At 48.5% G+C, this 18,811-nt stretch overlaps 1 protein-coding gene across 2 annotated transcripts in view; it reads right to left on the minus strand.

The window, feature by feature from the left end:
- LOC124716903 (putative mediator of RNA polymerase II transcription subunit 12) overlaps nucleotides 1-18,811 on the minus strand; it is a 435,024-nt gene that overhangs the window by 211,642 nt on the left and 204,571 nt on the right. For both annotated transcript variants that reach the window (XM_047243461.1, XM_047243460.1), the window contains one exon: nucleotides 16,278-18,092. In XM_047243461.1, coding sequence (XP_047099417.1) covers nucleotides 16,278-18,092 — 1,815 coding nt within the window. The remainder of the gene's footprint in view (nucleotides 1-16,277; nucleotides 18,093-18,811) is intronic.

Raw genomic sequence — 18,811 nt, forward strand, 5'->3', positions numbered from 1 at the left:
GAGATCTCTTCTGAACAGCACGTTGCAAGGCATCATATGCTCAATAATGTTCGTGTCTGGGGAGTTTGGTGGCTAGCAGAAGTGTTTAAACTCAGAAGAGTGTTCCTGGACGCACTCGGTAGCAATTGTGGAGGTGTGGGGTGTCGCATTGTCCTGTTGGAATTGCACTAGTCCGTCGGAATGCACAATGGACACGAATGGATGCAGGTGATCAGACAGGATGCTTACGTACGTGCCACCTGTCACAGTCGTATCTAGACCTATCAGGGGTCCCATATCACACCATCTTCACACTCCCCACACCATTACAGAGGCTCCACCAGCTTGGAACAGTTCCCTGCTGGCATGCAGCATCTGCTCGACACAATATAAAACGAGACTCGTCCGACCAGGCAACACGGTTCCAGTCATCAAGTGTCCAATGTCGGTGTTGACGGCCCAGGAGAGGCGTAAAGTTTTGTGTTGTGTAGTCATCAAGGGTACACGAGTGGGCCTTCGGCTCCAGAAACCAGTACCGATGATGTTTCGTTGAATGGTTCGCAGTCTTGACACCTGTTGATGGCCCACAGCATTGAAATCTGCAGCAATTTGCGGAAGGGTTGCAATTCTGCCACGTTGAACGATTCTCTTCAGTCGTCGTTGGTCCCGTTCTTGTAGAATCTTTTTCTGGCCTCAGCGACGTCGCAGATTTGATGTTTTACAAAATGTTCAAATGTATGTGAATTCCTAAGGGACCAAATAGCTGAGGTCATTGGTCCCTAGACTTACACACTGCATCAACTAGCTTAAACTAACTTATGATTTGAACGACACACTCACACACACACACCCATGCCAGAGGGAGGACTCGAACCTCCGACAGAGGAGCCGCGCGAACTGTGGCAAGGTGCCCGAAAACGCGCGGCTACCCTGCACGGCTGATGCTTAACCGGATACCTGTTACTCACGGTACATTCGTGCAATGGTCGTAAGGGAAAATCCCCACTTCATCGCTAACTCGAAGGTGCTGTCCCCCATCGCTCGTGCGCAGACTGTAACATCACTTCAAACTCACTTGTGTTGTAGCCGTAGAAAATTTTTATTTTTATTCTTGCTTTTGTGACCATAATAAGAGTCCCGGCTCCATAGGCAAACAGCGAGCCGACATTACGAAATAGTCCACCAGGACGTAGGGACAAGATAAGCGGCGGGGGCTGCCAAGTATGGCTTGTCGATCAAATAATTTAGTGTTTGACTTCCTGCCAGAGGAAGCAGCACGAATCAAACTTGTGCAATGGAAGACGCAAACACCAGGGCGATAATACAGCAAGAGAGAGTGTCAGTCAAGTGCGGAAAAGACTCGTGTGGAACCAAATTAAGTTGTGTGCAGCTAGAAACGGAAGTATCGAGTGGAACCGAAGGCATTCTTGCGCAAGCCGACCAATCAGAAACGAGAGTGTCGTGTGGAACTATAGGCATTCTTGTGCAATCCGATCACTTAGAAATGAAAGGGTCGTGTGAAACAAATTAATTCGTGTGCACCCAAGTACAAGATAAACGAAATAAAAGGCCAGGCAGCGGAATAGCTAGGAGCAGAGATTCAGATGCAGATTCAGAGCCAGTGCCAGCAGTTTGGAGATCCCACAGCGAGACGCCAGTAGGGCTGGGTAGGCCCGTAGCAGCCGATACAGCTGATAAAGACTTCAACTACGAGAAGACGGTGATAGATGTGGTGTGACCGCCAGACACCACACTTGCTAGGTGGTAGCCTTTAAATCGGCCGCGGTCCGTTAGTATACGTCGGACCCGCGTGTCGCCACTATCAGTGATTGCAGACCGAGCGCCGCCACACGGCAGGTCTCGAGAGACTTACTAGCACTCGTCCCAGTTGTACGGACGACTTAGCTAGCGATGCAACACTGACGAAGCCTCGCTTATTTGCAGAGAAGATAGATAGAATAGCCTTCAGCTAAGTCAATGGCTACGACCTAGCAAGGCGTCATTAACAGTTGCTATTATTTATACCGTACCGTCAAGAACGATGTATACAAATGATGGATTAAAGTTAAGTATTCCAGTAGCTACGTACTTTTCTTTATAGCATTCATTCCGTATCCTGTTTGAGACCTCACGCCAGCCTGCGTGAGTTTGACGCGTGCATTTCGGCCTCCTCTCTCAATTAGTGTGCGTAGTTTGGCTAACTGCCAACACTACAATTGACTGTGGTGGACACTCAAGAACTGTAGGTCGAGTAGGGTTTTTAGAGTTTTATTGGAATAGTGTTGAACAGAGGCTGTCAGTCTTTGTGTCAATTACTTAGAGAGATTTCAGTGCTAACCAAGAACAAGTGATTGCTTTGTAATTGTTTCTTATATATACCGGCAATTAGCTTTGAAGTAGCAAGTCCGAACAAATAGACTGAATCTTACTAAGGGTTTATGGTCCAACACCTCACCTAAGTATATGTGATAATAAACTTGATAGAAACTAACCAATCTTTCCTGCCTATCGCAATTCTGTAACCTATTTTCAGGAAACTTATTTGCTTCAAACCAAGGAGATTCTCCCCCCTCCCCCCCCCCCCTCATCTCCGATATAAAGGTTGACAGCAATTTGTAACTAACCTATTGTCGATAACGTCCCGATTGCGCTACGCAGTTCGCACTTACTTCCTTCTGGTATAGTGAGGCTGTGCCGCCCGGACGCGACACTTGAATCTTGATAACCTGCCACTGTAGCAGCAGTAGCCGATCTAGCAACTTCGCCAGACACTTGTTGTCCTGTATAGGTGTTGCCGACTGCAGCGCCGTGTTCTGCCTGTTTACATGTCTCTGTATTTGAATACGCAAGCCTATAGCAGTTCCTTTGGCGCTTCGGTGTGTGACCGCCATCGTCCTCACCACGAGAGGGGGATTCGTGGGCGCAGACTGGGCCCTGTTACGTCAGACCAGCCGCGCCCGCCGCTCGAGCTTGGCTCGCCCGCCGGCTGGCAGACCCAGCACGGCCTGGAATTGGGGTCAGGGCCCGTCCTCGCTGCCCGGCGCTCGCCGCCTCGGCGCATCATCGGCCGCCGCACCAGTCACCACATTTAGTGCGGCCAGCGCAGTTCTCCGCTGTGCACACGTATCACCATCGTCACCCCATCATCTTGCGGTCACGGCTTAGGCAAGACGGCTGGTCCGACACTCGACGCCTTCTGGTCATTTCTTCTACCGTACGTCTGACGACACTTCAGGATGGTTTGTGGTATTTTATTGCCACCACCCGTGCGGCTGTAACGAGCGGACCGTGAGAAGTTCCCGGTCTGATGATGAAAGATCAGTCGGTTGCGTTACGACAAATTTGCCCACACTTACAATGTAGGTTCGTTCTAGGTGAATTCACTCTGTCGAACATTTTTCAAATGAGTACAGTCAAAGGTAGATCCTCTAGGGGCTACAGATGACCAGCCTATATACCTTTTTACATTCTTACGGGTTTTTATTTCGGCCGACCGTATGGAAGCAACGGTGCACAGTAATTTCTTCTTACATACATATTTTCTCCTTCTATTAACGTTCTAAGCTGCAGTAAATTATTTCATCTATTTGCTGAGATTGAATTACTAGTTCATATAACAATTTCTTATTACTATACGTTGCAAATACAGTATTTTGATAGCTAAGTTAATTATGGTTGGAAACTACCTTATAAACACTTAAGGGACTACAGATAAAGATAGAGCAAAGGGTACCTGTTGAAGAACACTGCCTTGGAATCCTGCCATGTTTTACATTCTACCTCCTGGTTCCTACTCACATCTATACAACGATCACCCACAACATCACGACCACCCAGTATGTCCACCTTCGGCACGGATACAAGCGGCGTCGCGTCGTAGGATGGTAGTAACGAGGCCTCGGTAGGCCGCTGGACGGAGTCGGCACCACGTTTCGACACCCGGGCGGTAAGCTCTGACGCAACGTTGAATAACATCCGAGATGTGTTCTATCTGGCGGGCTGGGAGGTCAGCACATCAGCTGCAACTCGCCACTGTGTTCTTCGAACCACTCCGTCATGCCCCTGACCTTGTCACTTGGCGCATTATCTTGATGAAAAATGCCACTGCTGCCGGGAAACATGATCCTCATGAAGGGGTGTAAGTGGTCTCGAGGCAGTGTGCGGCACTCCTTGGCTGTCACGGTGGCTTGTACCGGCTCCACTGCACCCACGGATGCCTACATTAATGTTCCCCAGAGCATAATGGGACCGCCGCCGGCTCGTCCCGCAAAATACAGGTGTCGAGGAGCTGTTCCCGCGGAAGACGACGGATTTTCGCCCTCCCATCGGCACGATGAAGAAGGTATCGGGTTTCATCAGGCCGTGCGACGCTCTGCCACTGCGCCAACGTCCAGTGTCGATGGTCACGTGCACATTTCAGTCGGAGTTCCCAAATTCGTGGTGTCAACATTGCCACACGCATGGGTCGTCGGCTGCTGAGGCCTATCGTTACGAGTATTCGGTCCACTGAGTGTGCACACACACTTGTACTCCGCCCAGCACTGAGGTCTGGTGTTACTTTCCCCGCAGTTCGCCGCCTGTCCTGTTTCAGCAGTCTTCCAAGCCGACGATATCCGACATCTGTAATGAGGGGTGGACGCCCAAGCCCACGACGTCTGGACGTGGTTTCGCCGCGTGCTGAAGACACTCGCCACAGCACTCCTCGAACACACGACAGGTCGTGCAGTTTGCGACAGCCTTGTGCCGAGCCTCGGAGCCATCACAATCTGATAGATGGCGCACCTGCCCCACTCTACACAACACGGACAGCACGCTTACTGACACTACACGCACTGTGCGTGCGTCTGACTGGCAGTCACTCCTCGCCAGAACGAGTTTGTATCGACAGTAGGTAGGTGGTCATAACATTGTGGCTGATCAGTGTACATATTACCAATTTAAAGCTTCCGACGCGTTTTAGTGTCTGCATATGAAGGCAAATCTCAGGAACTACTGTGGTGATTTTAGTACGGTCTTCACTAATAGATGAGACTGATTCACTAGGAAGGTTTCTGTATTTAATTTATTTGCGCTACTCCACCATGTAGTCCGCCACTAGACAATTAGTGTTACCAGTCCGTAGCCCGGGCAGGTACCTTACAATAAACTGTTCTAGAAAAGTTGCGCATATTTTGCAAACCTGCGAATGTATGTGGTGTTGGATTCAAACGAGACAGGGAGCGAAAGAATGCGTCTTCTAAAACTGGAACTATTCTACTGTGAAAAACAAAACAGTATCCACAGTAAAAGCAGTCAGCTGGAAGCCTCCACACTGCCGCAGTGTGTGTGTGTGACGCACAAGCTGTTCTGCACGTCACTGTTCAGGCCTGTCCCACTTTTGTGACGTCATCCAGTGTGCGAGCAGCTTCGCTCAGGTCGCACTGCAAGCTTCAACTGGCAGTAAGCCTGCACACCAGCGGACACTACAGGCCGCTGCTCTGTGCTGATTCCTGCCTCCTGCAAGAGGATTATCTTGTCTGTTGCGATTCTCTCATTGCTTTTCACTCCCTGAAACGTTTGTACCCAGCAGATAAAGTAGTCCAGACTATCCATGATGCCCTCCTCCAATTACAACGACGGGGGACGGAGGTGTCTTTGTGCTGGTGACCAGGGCACATGGGAACTGTGGGGAACGAAAGGGGGGATCTAGCAGGCAAGGAGGCGTGTGTCGATCCTCGGGTATTTCATGTGCCATCCCCCCTCGCTGTTGAGCTCCAGAGTCTTGCGTCGGTGGGAGGAAGAGTGGCTGGAAGTGACCGACAGTAAGCTTCGTGTAGTAAAGCCCACATCTCGACCACAGCGTACCTCCTTCCAGACGGGACGAGGTCCTCCTGACTAGTCTTCGCACAAGCCACACACAGCCCTATGACACACGGCTTCCTTCTCCGGCGAGAGGACCCTCCAAAGCGTGGCGCTTGTGGGGTGCAGATCACTCTGTGCCACATTCTATTTGGCTGCGTTTTAATTTCCAACCAGCGGCCCGCGGCAGATTTGCCGACCGATCTGCAATGTATGATCAAACGAATGTGGTTAGGGTTTAAACGTTTTGTGAATCGTCCGACGTTTTTAGCAAGAGTTTAGGGCGATGGTTTTAAAACGTTTGCAGGGTGGTTCGCCCACATTTTACGTCAGCCAGTGACACTTTCCTGCGCCTTCCTTTTAGCTCCTTTGTCGTTTTACTTCTGAATTTGATCTCTTGTATACCATCTTTTACTCTTTCCCGTTGTCTTAGCGTGTATGAGCACATTTTAGTAATTTTTTCCACATTCGATTCTGAGCCAGATCGCTGGTGGATCATCAGCGATCGGCTTGTTATGTTTGGCGCGTCCCCGGGCATGAGCATCTTTGCGTTTTCGGCTGGGGCGCGCGGGACGGCGAGAGGCGGTCGGTTTGGGGCGGCCGGTCAGACTGGCGGAGTTGTGGCCCGAACGTAAGCACACGTGTGATGTCTGTTACGCTGGGGCTGTTTGCTAATCGTGAAACTCCTGCGTCGGTTACTGGTTGCCTGGAAGGCATTTCGTATAAACTGTGCCGAGCTTCGCAGTGAGAGGGGAGTACGGAGTTGGTGTTGCCCTAGATGTTTGTACAAACTGAGGTGCCTGTGTGAGAAGCAAAGCGTGGGCCTGTCGGTTGCTTCGTCCTTCTGGCAGCCACCGCAAGCGGATCTTCGGCCGGAATGCCTACAGTTTGTGGTGAGCATAGTGTGAACAAGTTCTCGTAGGATGTGCTCCCAGCCTGACTCTTAGCCTGTGTTACTTGTTGGAGCCGACCCCTCGTCAGTTACTGCTACCGGGTGTCCTGTAAGATTTCACAGCAAAACTGTGTTTTTTGTGGCATTCTGTGTTTCTGGCTCAGCCTCCGCCTAGATATGGGAAAGGTTTGGAATTCCTTAATGCTGTAATTTAAACATACAAAAAAAATTCATCTTTCAGAATAAGCGCCTGTTTCTTTGGGACACTGCAGTTCAAACAGGAGTGGCGTAATGTTAATGAGTATTTGTTATTCGTCAAATTAAGTGTATTTAATGTCTTGCAGTTTTCTGGGGCACGCAGCTGTGTTATTAAACTCATTTTGAAGTGTTCTGTCGGGTGAATGACTGCTCCCCACTTCAGTGAATTCCTTTGAGTAGTATTGTAACTTTTTTGGATATTTGTCAGTGGGGTGTATTGATTCAATTTTGTTTTCCTCTTTCTTTTGAATTACGGAGAATTGTTCAGTTTATCCGGTTAATGGCTTAACTCGCGCTTCACGCACTAAATCAGCTGATATTGATTTTTTTTTAAAATTCCTATTTAATGTCAGACAGATTCAAATAACTTCATTTATGTTATTTGAAATAAATGTGTTGGATTGACCTTGACGAATTATGTGCAATCGAAGTAAGGGACCCAGTCCTTCACTGGCGCTTAACAGTGGCGCGTGGTCCCGGTGGTGAGTCCCGCGCACGGACCAGTTACTTCTCATGTGTCTCAGGGCGCTGACAGCCTCGCCGATGAGCGCCGTAACCAACACACACACACACCTACAAGACGTGTTCAAGAAGAAGGCATCGCCGAATGTCGGCGGCACGGCCTGGACAATGGGTTGAAGGATCCTATCGCGATACCGCACAGCCCTCAAATTACCTAGGCCAGCGATAAGAGGGGTCCGGCATCCATACTGACAGCGGCTCAAACGTGACTGACCCAAGCTGCTTATAAACCCTTTGTCCCTGCACGCCTGACTCGTGCATTTGTACTTGATCGCTTCAATCCTCTCCTACGACGATCGTCAAGGTTCCAGACGAATCCAGCATTCTTCCACGAATAGAAAACTGTGACGTTTACGACAATTCGCGGGCGTAGAACTGTATACGCCGTTGTGGCGATGCAACCCGGTAGCAAAAGACAGGTGACGGCCAGTCCACAAGTGGCAGATGGTCGCGCCTTACGGGCCGGGACTTTGGATGGAGGAGGCCAAGCAGTCCTGCAGCGGCGGCAGATCGTAGCAAATCCCGTATCAGATTTGGCGCCAAGACACATTAATATCCAGTATCAAATTTTAATGTTTATCTGATTAAGAAAACAGTCTGACAATGCTGAAGATTTTACCCACAATGATGTCTATAGGATTTCAATCTCATCAAATAACAACTAGCTTAGAGAAACCTGAAACTTCCCCGCAGATTAAAATTGTGTGCCGGACCGAGATTCGAACTCGGAAACTTTGCCTTTCGCGGGAGACCGTCTGCGAAGTTTGGAAGGTAGGAGACGAGGTACCGGCGCAACTAAAGCTTTGAGGACAGATCGTGACTCGTGCTTGGATAGATCAGATGGTAGGGCACTTGCCCACGAGAGGTAATGGTCCCGAGTTCGAGTCTCGGTCCAATCCGCCAAGAAGTTTCATATGAGGGCATACTCCGCTGCAGAGCGAAAATTTCATTCTGGGTACTAGCTCGTAGCCCGCTGCTTCGCTCGCGCTTTCGTAGTAATTACAACAAAAATAATTTTATAAACATACGAGTATATTACGCATACTATGAAATTAATGTATTAAAGGGGCGTTTCTATTTCTACGGAATTCTGACAAAGCCGATTTCTTATGGTGACTGTCAAATAGCTTTCTTTGATTTGTTCAGAAATTGCAATACATCAAAACTTTCCACACTAAGTAAGGCCACAGAAGCATTTTGTCATTTCCGAATGTATTTCTGACGAAAAGATTCTGGTTGCTGGAATCAGAGATTTTTTGTTAATCCTGCCTTTTGAATTATTGTGGTGATATTTCCATACAAACTTTCATCTGCTACCATATATTTATTTCTAATTGAGAAGTCAAATAACAATTTTCAAAGATTTAATTTTAAAAAGTTTCAATGTAACGAAATATTTTCGAGATAACTTCCATCCCATATTTCACTCCCTTAGGAATGGTATTTCGAAAAATGACTTTATGCGATACCTACAGTCTAAAGTCAACAACCTCGACAACTTTCAATTTTTTATCCCTAGCGGTTTAGGCTGGGTGGTGACGAGTCAATGATTCAGGCAGCACATTTCCTGTTATATATCAAGATGGACTCCCAGAAGCTAAAAATAGAATTAATTTAATGTTACGATCGTTGGCGAACACAGTCAATCCGTCACAAAAGTGTACCATCACAAGCAGATAGGAAACTACACTGCAGAGCCAAAGAAACTGGTACACCTGCCTAACATCGCAAAGGGCCCCCACAAGCACGCAGAAGTGCCGCAACACGACGTGGCATGGACTCGACTAAAGTCTGAAGGAGTGCTGGAGGGAAGTGACACCATGAATCAATCAGAGCTGTCCACAAATCAGTAAGAGTATGACGGGGTGGAGATCTCTTCTGAACACACGTTGCAAGGAATCCAAGATATGCTCAATAATTTTTATGTCTTGTGAGTTCGGTGGCCAGCGGAAGTGTTTAAACTCAGAAGAGTGTTGCTGGAGCCACTCTGTAGCAATTCTGGACGGGTGGAGAGTCGCATTGTCCTGCTGGAATTGCCCAAATCCGAAAGCACAATGGACATGAATGGATCCAACTGATGATACAAGATGCTTACGTACGTGTCACCTGTAACAGTCGTATCTAGACGTATCAGGGGTTCCATATCACTCCAACTGCACACGTCACACACCATTATAGAGCCTGCACAAGCTTGAATAGTCCCCTGCTGACATGCTGGGTCCATGGATTCATGAGGTTGTCTCCATACCCGTACACGTCCGTCCCCTCGGTATAACTTGAAACGAGACTCGTCCTACCAGGCAACATGTTTCCAGTCATCAATGTAGGTGTTGACGGGCCCAGGCGAGCTGTAAAGTTTTGTGTGGTGCAAAATGGTTCAAATGGCTCTGAGCACTATGGGACTTAACTACTGTGGTCATCAGTCCCCTAGAACTTAGAACTACTTAAACCTAACTAACCTAAGGACATCACACACATCCATGCCCGAGGCAGGATTCGAACCTGCGACCGTATCAGTCGCGCGGTTCGGGACTGCGCGCCTAGAACCGCTAGACCACCGCGGCCGGCATGTGTGGTGCAGTCATCAAGGGTACAGGAGTGGGCCTTCGGCTCCGAAAGCCCATCGCGAGGATGTTTCGTTGAATAGTTCGTACGCTGACACATGTTGATGGCCCAGCATGAGAAATCTGAAGCAATTTGCGGAAGGCTTGCACTTCTGTCACGTTGAACGACTCTCTTCAGTCGTTGTTGGTTCCGTTTTTGCACGATGTTTTTCCGGCCGCAGCGATGTCGGAGATTTGATGTTTCGGCGAATTCCTGATATTCATGGTAGACTCGTGAAATAGTCGTACGGGAAAATCTCCAGATCATCGCTAACTCGGAGATGCTGTGTCCCATCGCTCGTGCATAGCAGCAGTAACCTATCTAACAACTGCATTAGACATCTGTCTTATATAGGGTAAGTCACCTAACATTACCGCTGGATATATTTCGTAAACCACATCAAATACTGACGAATCGATTCCACAGACCGAACGCGAGGAGAGGGGCTAGTGTAACTGGTTAATACAAACCATAAAAAAACGCACGGAAGTATGTTTTTTAACACAAACCTACGTTTTTTTAAATGGAACCCCGTTAGTTTTGTTAGCACATCTGAACATATAAACAAATACGTAATCAGAGCCGTTTGTTGCATTGTAAAATGTTAATTACATCCGGAGATATTGTAACCTAAAGTTGACGCTAGAAAACTTCGGCGTTCAGTTGCGTGTTGTAACAAACACGGGCCACGGTCGGCGAGCAGTGTCATGCGCATACTGCATCGTCACCGCTTTGACCCGTTTCATGTGTCGCTACATCAGCAATTACATGGTGATGACTTTAATCATCGAGTGCAATTCTGTCAATGGGCATTAACAGAGAATGCGTTGCAGTTCTACCTGTTTACCGATGAAGCGGGTTTCACAAACCACGGGGCAGTGAATCTACGGAACATGCATTACTGGTCCGTGGACAATCCTCGCTGGCTCAGACAGGTAGAGCGACAGCGACCGTGGACTGTAAATGTATGGTGCGGAATCATTGGCGACCACCTCATTGGTCCTCACTTCATTGCAGGGGCCCAAACAGCTGCAACATACATCGCGTTTCTACAGAATGATCTGCCAACGTTGCTCGAAAATGTCCCACTGGAAACGCGTCGACGTATGTGGTATCGGCATGATGGTGCACCTGCACATTCCGCAATTAACACTAGGCTGACCCTTGACAGGATGTTCGACGGGCGTTTCATAGGACGTGGAGGACGCATAAATTGGCCAGCCCGTTCTCCTGATCTTACACCTCTGGAATTCTTTCTGTGGGGTACGTTAAAGGAGAATGTGTACCGCGATGTGCCTACAACCCCCAGAGGATATGAAACATCGTATTGTGGCAGCCTGCGGCGACATTACAGCAGATGTACTGCGGCGTGTACGACATGCATTACGCCAGAGATTGCAATTGTGTGCAGCAAATGGTGGCCACCACATTGAACATCTATTGGCCTGACATGTCGGGACACATTCTATTCCACTCCGTAATTGAAAACGGAAACCACGTGTGTACGTGTACCTCACCCCTCATGGTAATGTACAAGTGCGTCAGTGAAAAAGACCAATGACAAGGTGTTAGCATGTGGACGTAATGTGCTGTTCCAGTCTCTTCTGTACCTAAGGTCCATCACCGTTCCCTTTGGATCCCTACGTAATTCGGTGCTCTCCGATACACACGATCGAACAGCGGAGGAGTGGTACTCAAGCGTCAACTTTAGGTTACAATATCTGCGGATGTAATTAACATTTTACAATGCAACAAACGGCATTGATTACGTATTTGTTTGTGTGTTCAGATGTGCTAACAAAACTAACGGGGTTCCATTTAAAAAAACGTAGGTTTGTGTTAAAAACATACTTCCGTGCATTTTTGTATGGTTTGTGTTAAACAATTACACTAGCCCCTCTCCTCACGTTCGGTCTGTGGAATCGGTTCGTCAGTATTTGATGTGGTTTACGAAATATATCCAGCGGTAACGTTAGGTGACTCACCCTGTATCGGCGTATTCTGTCTGCTTACATACCTCTGTACGTGAATACGCATGCCTATACCAACTTCTTTGTGTGGTACCATTGCCACTGATACTACTACAACGCCGCGCCAACACAAGGTTGGCAGCCCGTCGTCTGCACTCTAGCGGGCTGTGCAGCTCGACGGAACTGGAGTGTGCCTCGTTCACTTCTTAGCTAGATTTCGACCCAGGCAGACGCACTTTCATAATCGGCCCTCAGCCATTTCTGTAATGTTTGCACTGATTCTGTGAGGAGGGCCCATCAGGCTTAGTCAAATATGGTTCAAATGGCTCTGAGCACTATGGGACTTAACATCTGAGGTCATCAGTCGCCTAGAACTTAGAACTACTTAAACCTAACTAACCTAAGGACATCACGCACATCCATGCCCGAGGCAGGATTCGAACCTGCGACCGCAGCGGTCGCGCGGTTCCGGATAGAGCCGGTTCGGCCACCGCGTCGGGCGCTACTGCACTGTCACTTTATCCGCCGTAGTTTTGTGTTATTTTGACATAATTCGTGTCAGCGTGCGACGATCTCTGTCATTCAGTTTTGATATGCGCCCACTATTACGTTTACACGATGATGTCTTTCCATGTTTTGCATAGGCTGTCGTGAATGTTGAAACAGTTGCTCCTGAGACATTCAACAAGTTGGCTGTCTTGGTTACTGATGCTCCAGCTTATCGGGCCCCCACAATCTGCCCTCTTTGGAACTCTGTTAGGTCTCTCATTGGACGTCGACCTCGGCCTCTGAATGCAAATACGAAGTGCGCACTACTCGTAAACAGACCGCACTGATACCTAGTCCATACTGAACACTCACATTCCAGCGCGACATGTGCCTGATCTACGTTGTTCACCGTCAAACACAAGCATCCCATTACTACCACTGTTCACATTATCTTGCCTATCCCCTGCAGAACGTACAGTCCATGTCCGCACCTGTCTTTTGAGCCTATGTTATCTTCTACTAATGGATCCTTACACAACGCGGGAATGATGCACAGTTCCGTGTGGATATCTTATTTGCAGAGGAGCATGCTTCATCCGAGACAGTATTACGAACATACACAACACACATGCTACCTGTGAGACGGTACATCAGTGGAGATTTTCCGTAAAGGTTTCGGCGGGCGTATTTGGCGACCTGTCGATAGGGCCACATTTCCTAGCTCGCCAACTTACTGGTTGTGTATACCTTCCTTTTCCTGCAACACAAGCTATTCCACTACTTGGATGATGTTTCTTATGCTGAAAGGAGGCGTAAGCAGTACATGCACGATGGTGCACCAGCACACTTTCATATGGCTCTTCGGGAAAATGTAGCACGATTCTTCCTTAACAAGTGTATCGGTCAACACTCTCCAATACCTGGGTCTTCCAGCTCCCCCCGACTGAAACCGGTTGGTTTTCTTGGGGGGGGGGGGGGGGGGAGATGGGGGCATTTATTTAAAATTTTCACTGTGCAGCCTTAATTTCGGTAATTTTTATACCTGTTAGCGCCCGCCATCTTTGGAAGTGGGATTATCACTACTTTTCATTGTCTAAGGGTATCTCGCCGCTCTGATTTTTCCTTATATGCCATGCAGAATAGTTTGGTCCCGGTTCTCTCTCCCAAGGATCTCAATATTGTCGTCTAATGCGGAGCCTTATTTCCATTTACGTATGATACTGCAGTATTTGTGCTGCTCATAACTACGACAGGCAAACTTGATCGGAACTATCCGCCGACACCGGGCAAGCTACTTTCAAGTAAAATGTCTCCCCTGTACGGGAATATACATAATGGATGTACGAGTGCAGATTGTAGACACGTGGTTGAATATCAATGGAAGTTTGGGTCTGGCCGAAAAGTTTGCTCGGGTAGCCTAAAGGTAACGCGACCGCTCGCGATAATCGGCAAATCCGAGTTCAGTTTCTGGTTCGGCAAAAATTTTCACTGTCGTCATTTCTATAAACAGCTGATGGTTGTTCGTATTCGCAACAACAAATACATTTAATAATTTCATAATGGCTGTAGTCGCCACAGTGCCTGTTCTTTCGGACATCCACGTCCGAAACAACATGGCATCGTGCGTTCGAACAACACAGCCACTGCAATATCGCAATTCCTTCTTCTCCTTCCGTAATATGCCATCAAATTTCTTTCCTTCAAACAACTTTCTACACTCCCAGTTCCGTCGAATAAATTCCACTACATCATTACATACAACTGATTCGAAGATTCGTTCATGTCGGTTGACTCCTCCGAATTCAAGGTCAGTAGTACAAGGGACACTTGTCTCTTTGTTAACCACTTCATTCTTTCTTTGCCATAAGCATTATCCACGTTGACTTTAATGTGATATTCGACTTTATCAGTGACATGCAGTCATGTCGGAGGCTGCATACATCTATTTTCAAGACTCTACGTGCAATTGTATTCGTTGATGACCCTAATTCTGTCCATTTTACGATGTTACATAAATTTCCCCAGAGGATTTACTCCCTACCGGCTGCCATCAGTGGACTAGGTGTGTATAAATGTGAAGCTTTCATCAATCCAAAAGTCCTTTGGAGTATAACATTGCTTTACCAAACATACTGTTGTGATCCCACTGTGGATCGCATGCCCTTGCCTCCAACCGACGTGAAAACTGGCCACCCAGGTACATATTTATACGTTTATTTACTTAATTATTCGGTTGTTTACCTTGGCGGGACGAGAGCTCACTCTTAAATCCAAAAGACAGTGACAGAGGGTTGCAACCTACCTCTCCCCCACCCCCTCCCCCTCCACCCTGATGCTATTCTATCTGCAATACAACAAGCAATAGTGGAAAGAAAGGAGAATTTTGAAAAGGGAATTAACATTCAGCTAGAGCAACAACAAAAAATTTGAGGATCGCCAGTGACATTGTAACTTTGTTAGACATGATATCGGACTTGGGAAATCAGTGAAATTGAAAGGATATCAACAAAAGTAAAAAGGATAAGGACAGAAGTCCAATTAAGTCAGGTGGTGATGAGGATATCAGATTAGGAAATGAGACATTACAGCAGTGGAAGAGATCTGAAATTTGACAGCAAAAAACCGGGGATGACAGGAGTGATAAGAATATAAAATGCAGAATGGGAGTGGTCAGAAAAATTTGCCCGAAAGCACAGACAAGAAGAGAATGGAAGCTTTTGAAACGTATTGTGTAGTAGCAGCCGGCCGGGGTGGCCGATCGGTTCTAGGCGCTACGGTCTGGAACGGCGCTATCGCTACGGTCGCAGGTTCGAATCCTGCCTCGGGCATGGATGTGTGTGATGTCCTTAGGTTAGTTAGGTTTAAGTAGTTCTAAGTTCTAGGGGACTGATGACCTTAGCAGTTAAGTCCCATAGTGCTCAGAGCCATTTTGTTTTAGCAGTAGCAGATGAGGTACGCAGATTTGACAGATCTTACAGCTTCAAGTAATACCTAATTTTGTAATGATTGGGAAGTGTGGAGGAGAAGAAGAGGCGGTAAAAATTGAAGAGGGAGGCTAATCTTTAAATACAATAAAGAGGTTCATACAGAATTAGGGTGTAATAGGTATGCAGATATGGGAAGACTTGCTCAAGGTGGGCGAGACATACAGAGCTGTGTCAAATCAGTTTGGACTGATGACTACAACTTAGCATTATGAATTCTAAAATAGATAAAAATACTGAAGATTAACTGGGATAATTAATGAAGAGGTACTGAATAAAACTGACGAGAAAAGAAATTTATGTGACAACTTGACAAAAAGAAATGGTCGGTTTATATGATGTATGCTGAACCATCAAGGTTCAAATGGCTCTGAGCACTGTGGGACTTAACAGCTGAGGTCATCAGTCGCCTAGAACTTACAACTAATTAAACCTAAGGACATCACACACATCCATGCCCGAGGCAGGATTCGAACCTGCGACTGTAGCGGTAGCGCGGTTCCAGACTGAAGCGCCACGAACCGCTCGGCCACCCCGGCCGGCTGAACCATCAAGGAAGCGTGACTTTGGTAAGAGAGGGAAGAATGGGAGCAAAACTAGTAGAGGATGACCAAGGCTGGACTACAGCACGCAGGTTCAAGTGGATGCACGTTGCAGTAGTGATGCAGAGATGTAGAGTCTTCCAACAGATGTCCACAACACAGCAACAACACATACGCGAAGCATTTTAAAATCACTTACTTGCTCCAGCTTCCGATGCAGTGTCTGCTGGATGCCGTACTTCTTGAGGACCTCGCTGCTGAGGGGGCGAAGCACGACGCGGGCTTGGAGTGTGCTGGCCAGCCGCTTCGGACTCAGCCTCTCCAGCACCACGCGTGGCTGGAAGACAGGAGAGCCCCACTTCTGCTGTGTATCCACGAGCTGCTGTAGGTACACTCGCTGTCGCGTCGCCACCGGTTCGGGAGCTGGGATGGTATAGCGAGAACCGGGTGGAAGCAGTTGCAGCTGCTTCTCTTCCACCTGCGTTGCGAGCTGATCTTGCAGTCGACAGTGTGACAGAGACGGGAGCCGATTCGAGAGCGGCGGTTCCTGTTGCTTTACCTCGCAATTCTCTGTGCCCAGTGGCAGCGTTTCCAGTTGTATGTGGGGCTCCTTAGGTTTCAGAAGCCCCGGATGGTTCGGTGACGACGACTGTTGCTGCTGGTGCTGCTGTTCCAATTTCCAAGAATCCTCGGGCAGCTTTTCGAGCTTTATGTGCAGCTGGTTAAGCAGAAGACCGTCCTGTTGCTTCGCAGGTGACGACTGATGCTGCACTGGCTCCTGCTGGTCAGCATCTTCGGTGAGCTTCTCGAGCTGGACGTGCAGCTGCTTATGCAGTGGAAACTGTGCTTGCTTCGGGGATAGCGACGTCTGGTGTTTGACCTCCTCCTGCGGCTCACCCGCCAGCTTCTCTAGCTGGACATACAGTTCCTTTTGCAAAGAATTTTGCTGCTGCTTCGGGGACGGTGAATGCTGTCGCTCTTGCTGCTCGCATTTCGGCGACTCCCCCGGTAGTTTTTCCACGTGCACTACTAGCTGCTTTTGCAACTGGAACTGCGGCTGCTTCGGCCGGTCTGGCCACAGCTCCTTAGGAGACCGCGTTTCCTTCGGCTCCTGGGACTGCTTCTGGGGCGTGAACTGGGGCTGCCTCAGCAGCGGTCGGTGCGGTTCCTTCGGCGAATGCTGGTGCGCAGCCCTCTGTGACTGAGAGTACCACAGCGTGCGCGGGTGTGACTGCCTCGGAGACTGTGACTGCGACTGGCTCGGAGATGTGGGGTGCGACTGCCTGTGTGACTGGCTCAGAGTCTGCGCTTGCGAGTGTCTGGGAGATGCCGTGTGCGACTGGCTCGGTGAGTGTGACTGGCTCAGAGTCTGCGCTTGCGAGTGTCTGGGAGACGCCGGGTGCGACTGGCTCGGTGAGTGTGGGCGCGACTGGTTCGGAAACTGCACGTACGTGTGCCTCGGAGACTGCATGTGCGACTGGTTCGGAGATTCCGCGTGTGTGTGCCTCGGAGACTGCGGCTGCGAGTGGCTCGGAGGTTGCGGCAGTGCCTGCTTCGGAGACTGGGGGTGCGACTGGCTCGGAGACTGGGGGTATGACTGGCTGGGAGACTGGGGGTACGACTGGCTCAGAGACTGCGGGTGCGACTCCTCCAGAGGCTGCAGAACTGGCTGCCTCAGAGACTGTGTACACGACTGTCTCGGAGACTGCGGGTGCACCTGCCTCGGAGACGGCGGGTGCATCTCTCTCGGAGACTGCGGCTGTGCCAGTCTCGGAGACAGTGGGAACGATTGCCTCGGAGTCTGCACGTACGGATGCCTCGCCGACTGCGCGTGTGAATGGTTTGGTAAGTGTGATTCCGACGGTTTCGGTGAATGTGGTCGTAACTGCTTTGGTGAATACAGCTGCACTTCCTTGTTCGGGGGTTGAGACTTGGGTGGTGTCGCGTGTGGTGACACAGGCAGTGCCTCCACCCACGTTTCTTGCTGCTCCAAATGTGGTCCATCATTTGGGTCCTGCAACAAAAGAAACATTCTGTTGTACATCTATTGAGTATACCATGTACACATAAATTTTAGGTAACATTATATTTACCAGACAACAGTGTCCAACGTAACTTACACCTCAAAATGCTAACGGTAATACAGAGTGCGATTTGTAAATATTTGTACTGCAATACAGGGTGTTACACAAAGGTACAGCCAAACTTTCAGGAAACATTCCTCACACACAAATAAAGAAAAGATGTTATGTGGACATGTGTCCGGAAACGCTTAATTTCCATGTTAGAGCTCATTTTAGTTTCGTCAGTATGTACTTTGCTTCCTCGATTCACCTCTAGTTGGCCCAATTGAAGGAAGGTAATGTTGACTTCGGTGCTTGTGTTGACATGCGACTCATTGCTCTACAGTACTAGCATCAAGCACATCAGTACGTAGCATCAACAGGTTAGTGTTCATCACGAACGTGGTTCTGCAGTCAGTGCAATGTTTACAAATGCGGAGTTAGCAGATGCCCATTTGATGTATGGATTAGCACGGGGCAATAGCCGTGGCGCGGTACGATTGTATCGAGACATATTTCCAGAACGAAGGTGTCCCTACAGGAAGACGTTCGAAGCAATTGATCGGCGTCTTAGGGAGCACGGAACATTCCAGCCTATGACTTGCAACTGGGGAAGAACTAGAACGACGAGGACACCTGCAATGGACGAGGCAATTCTTCGTGCAGTTGA

The sequence above is a fragment of the Schistocerca piceifrons genome, chromosome 9 (assembly GCF_021461385.2).
Source record: "Schistocerca piceifrons isolate TAMUIC-IGC-003096 chromosome 9, iqSchPice1.1, whole genome shotgun sequence".
Taxonomy (NCBI): Eukaryota; Metazoa; Arthropoda; class Insecta; order Orthoptera; family Acrididae; genus Schistocerca; species Schistocerca piceifrons.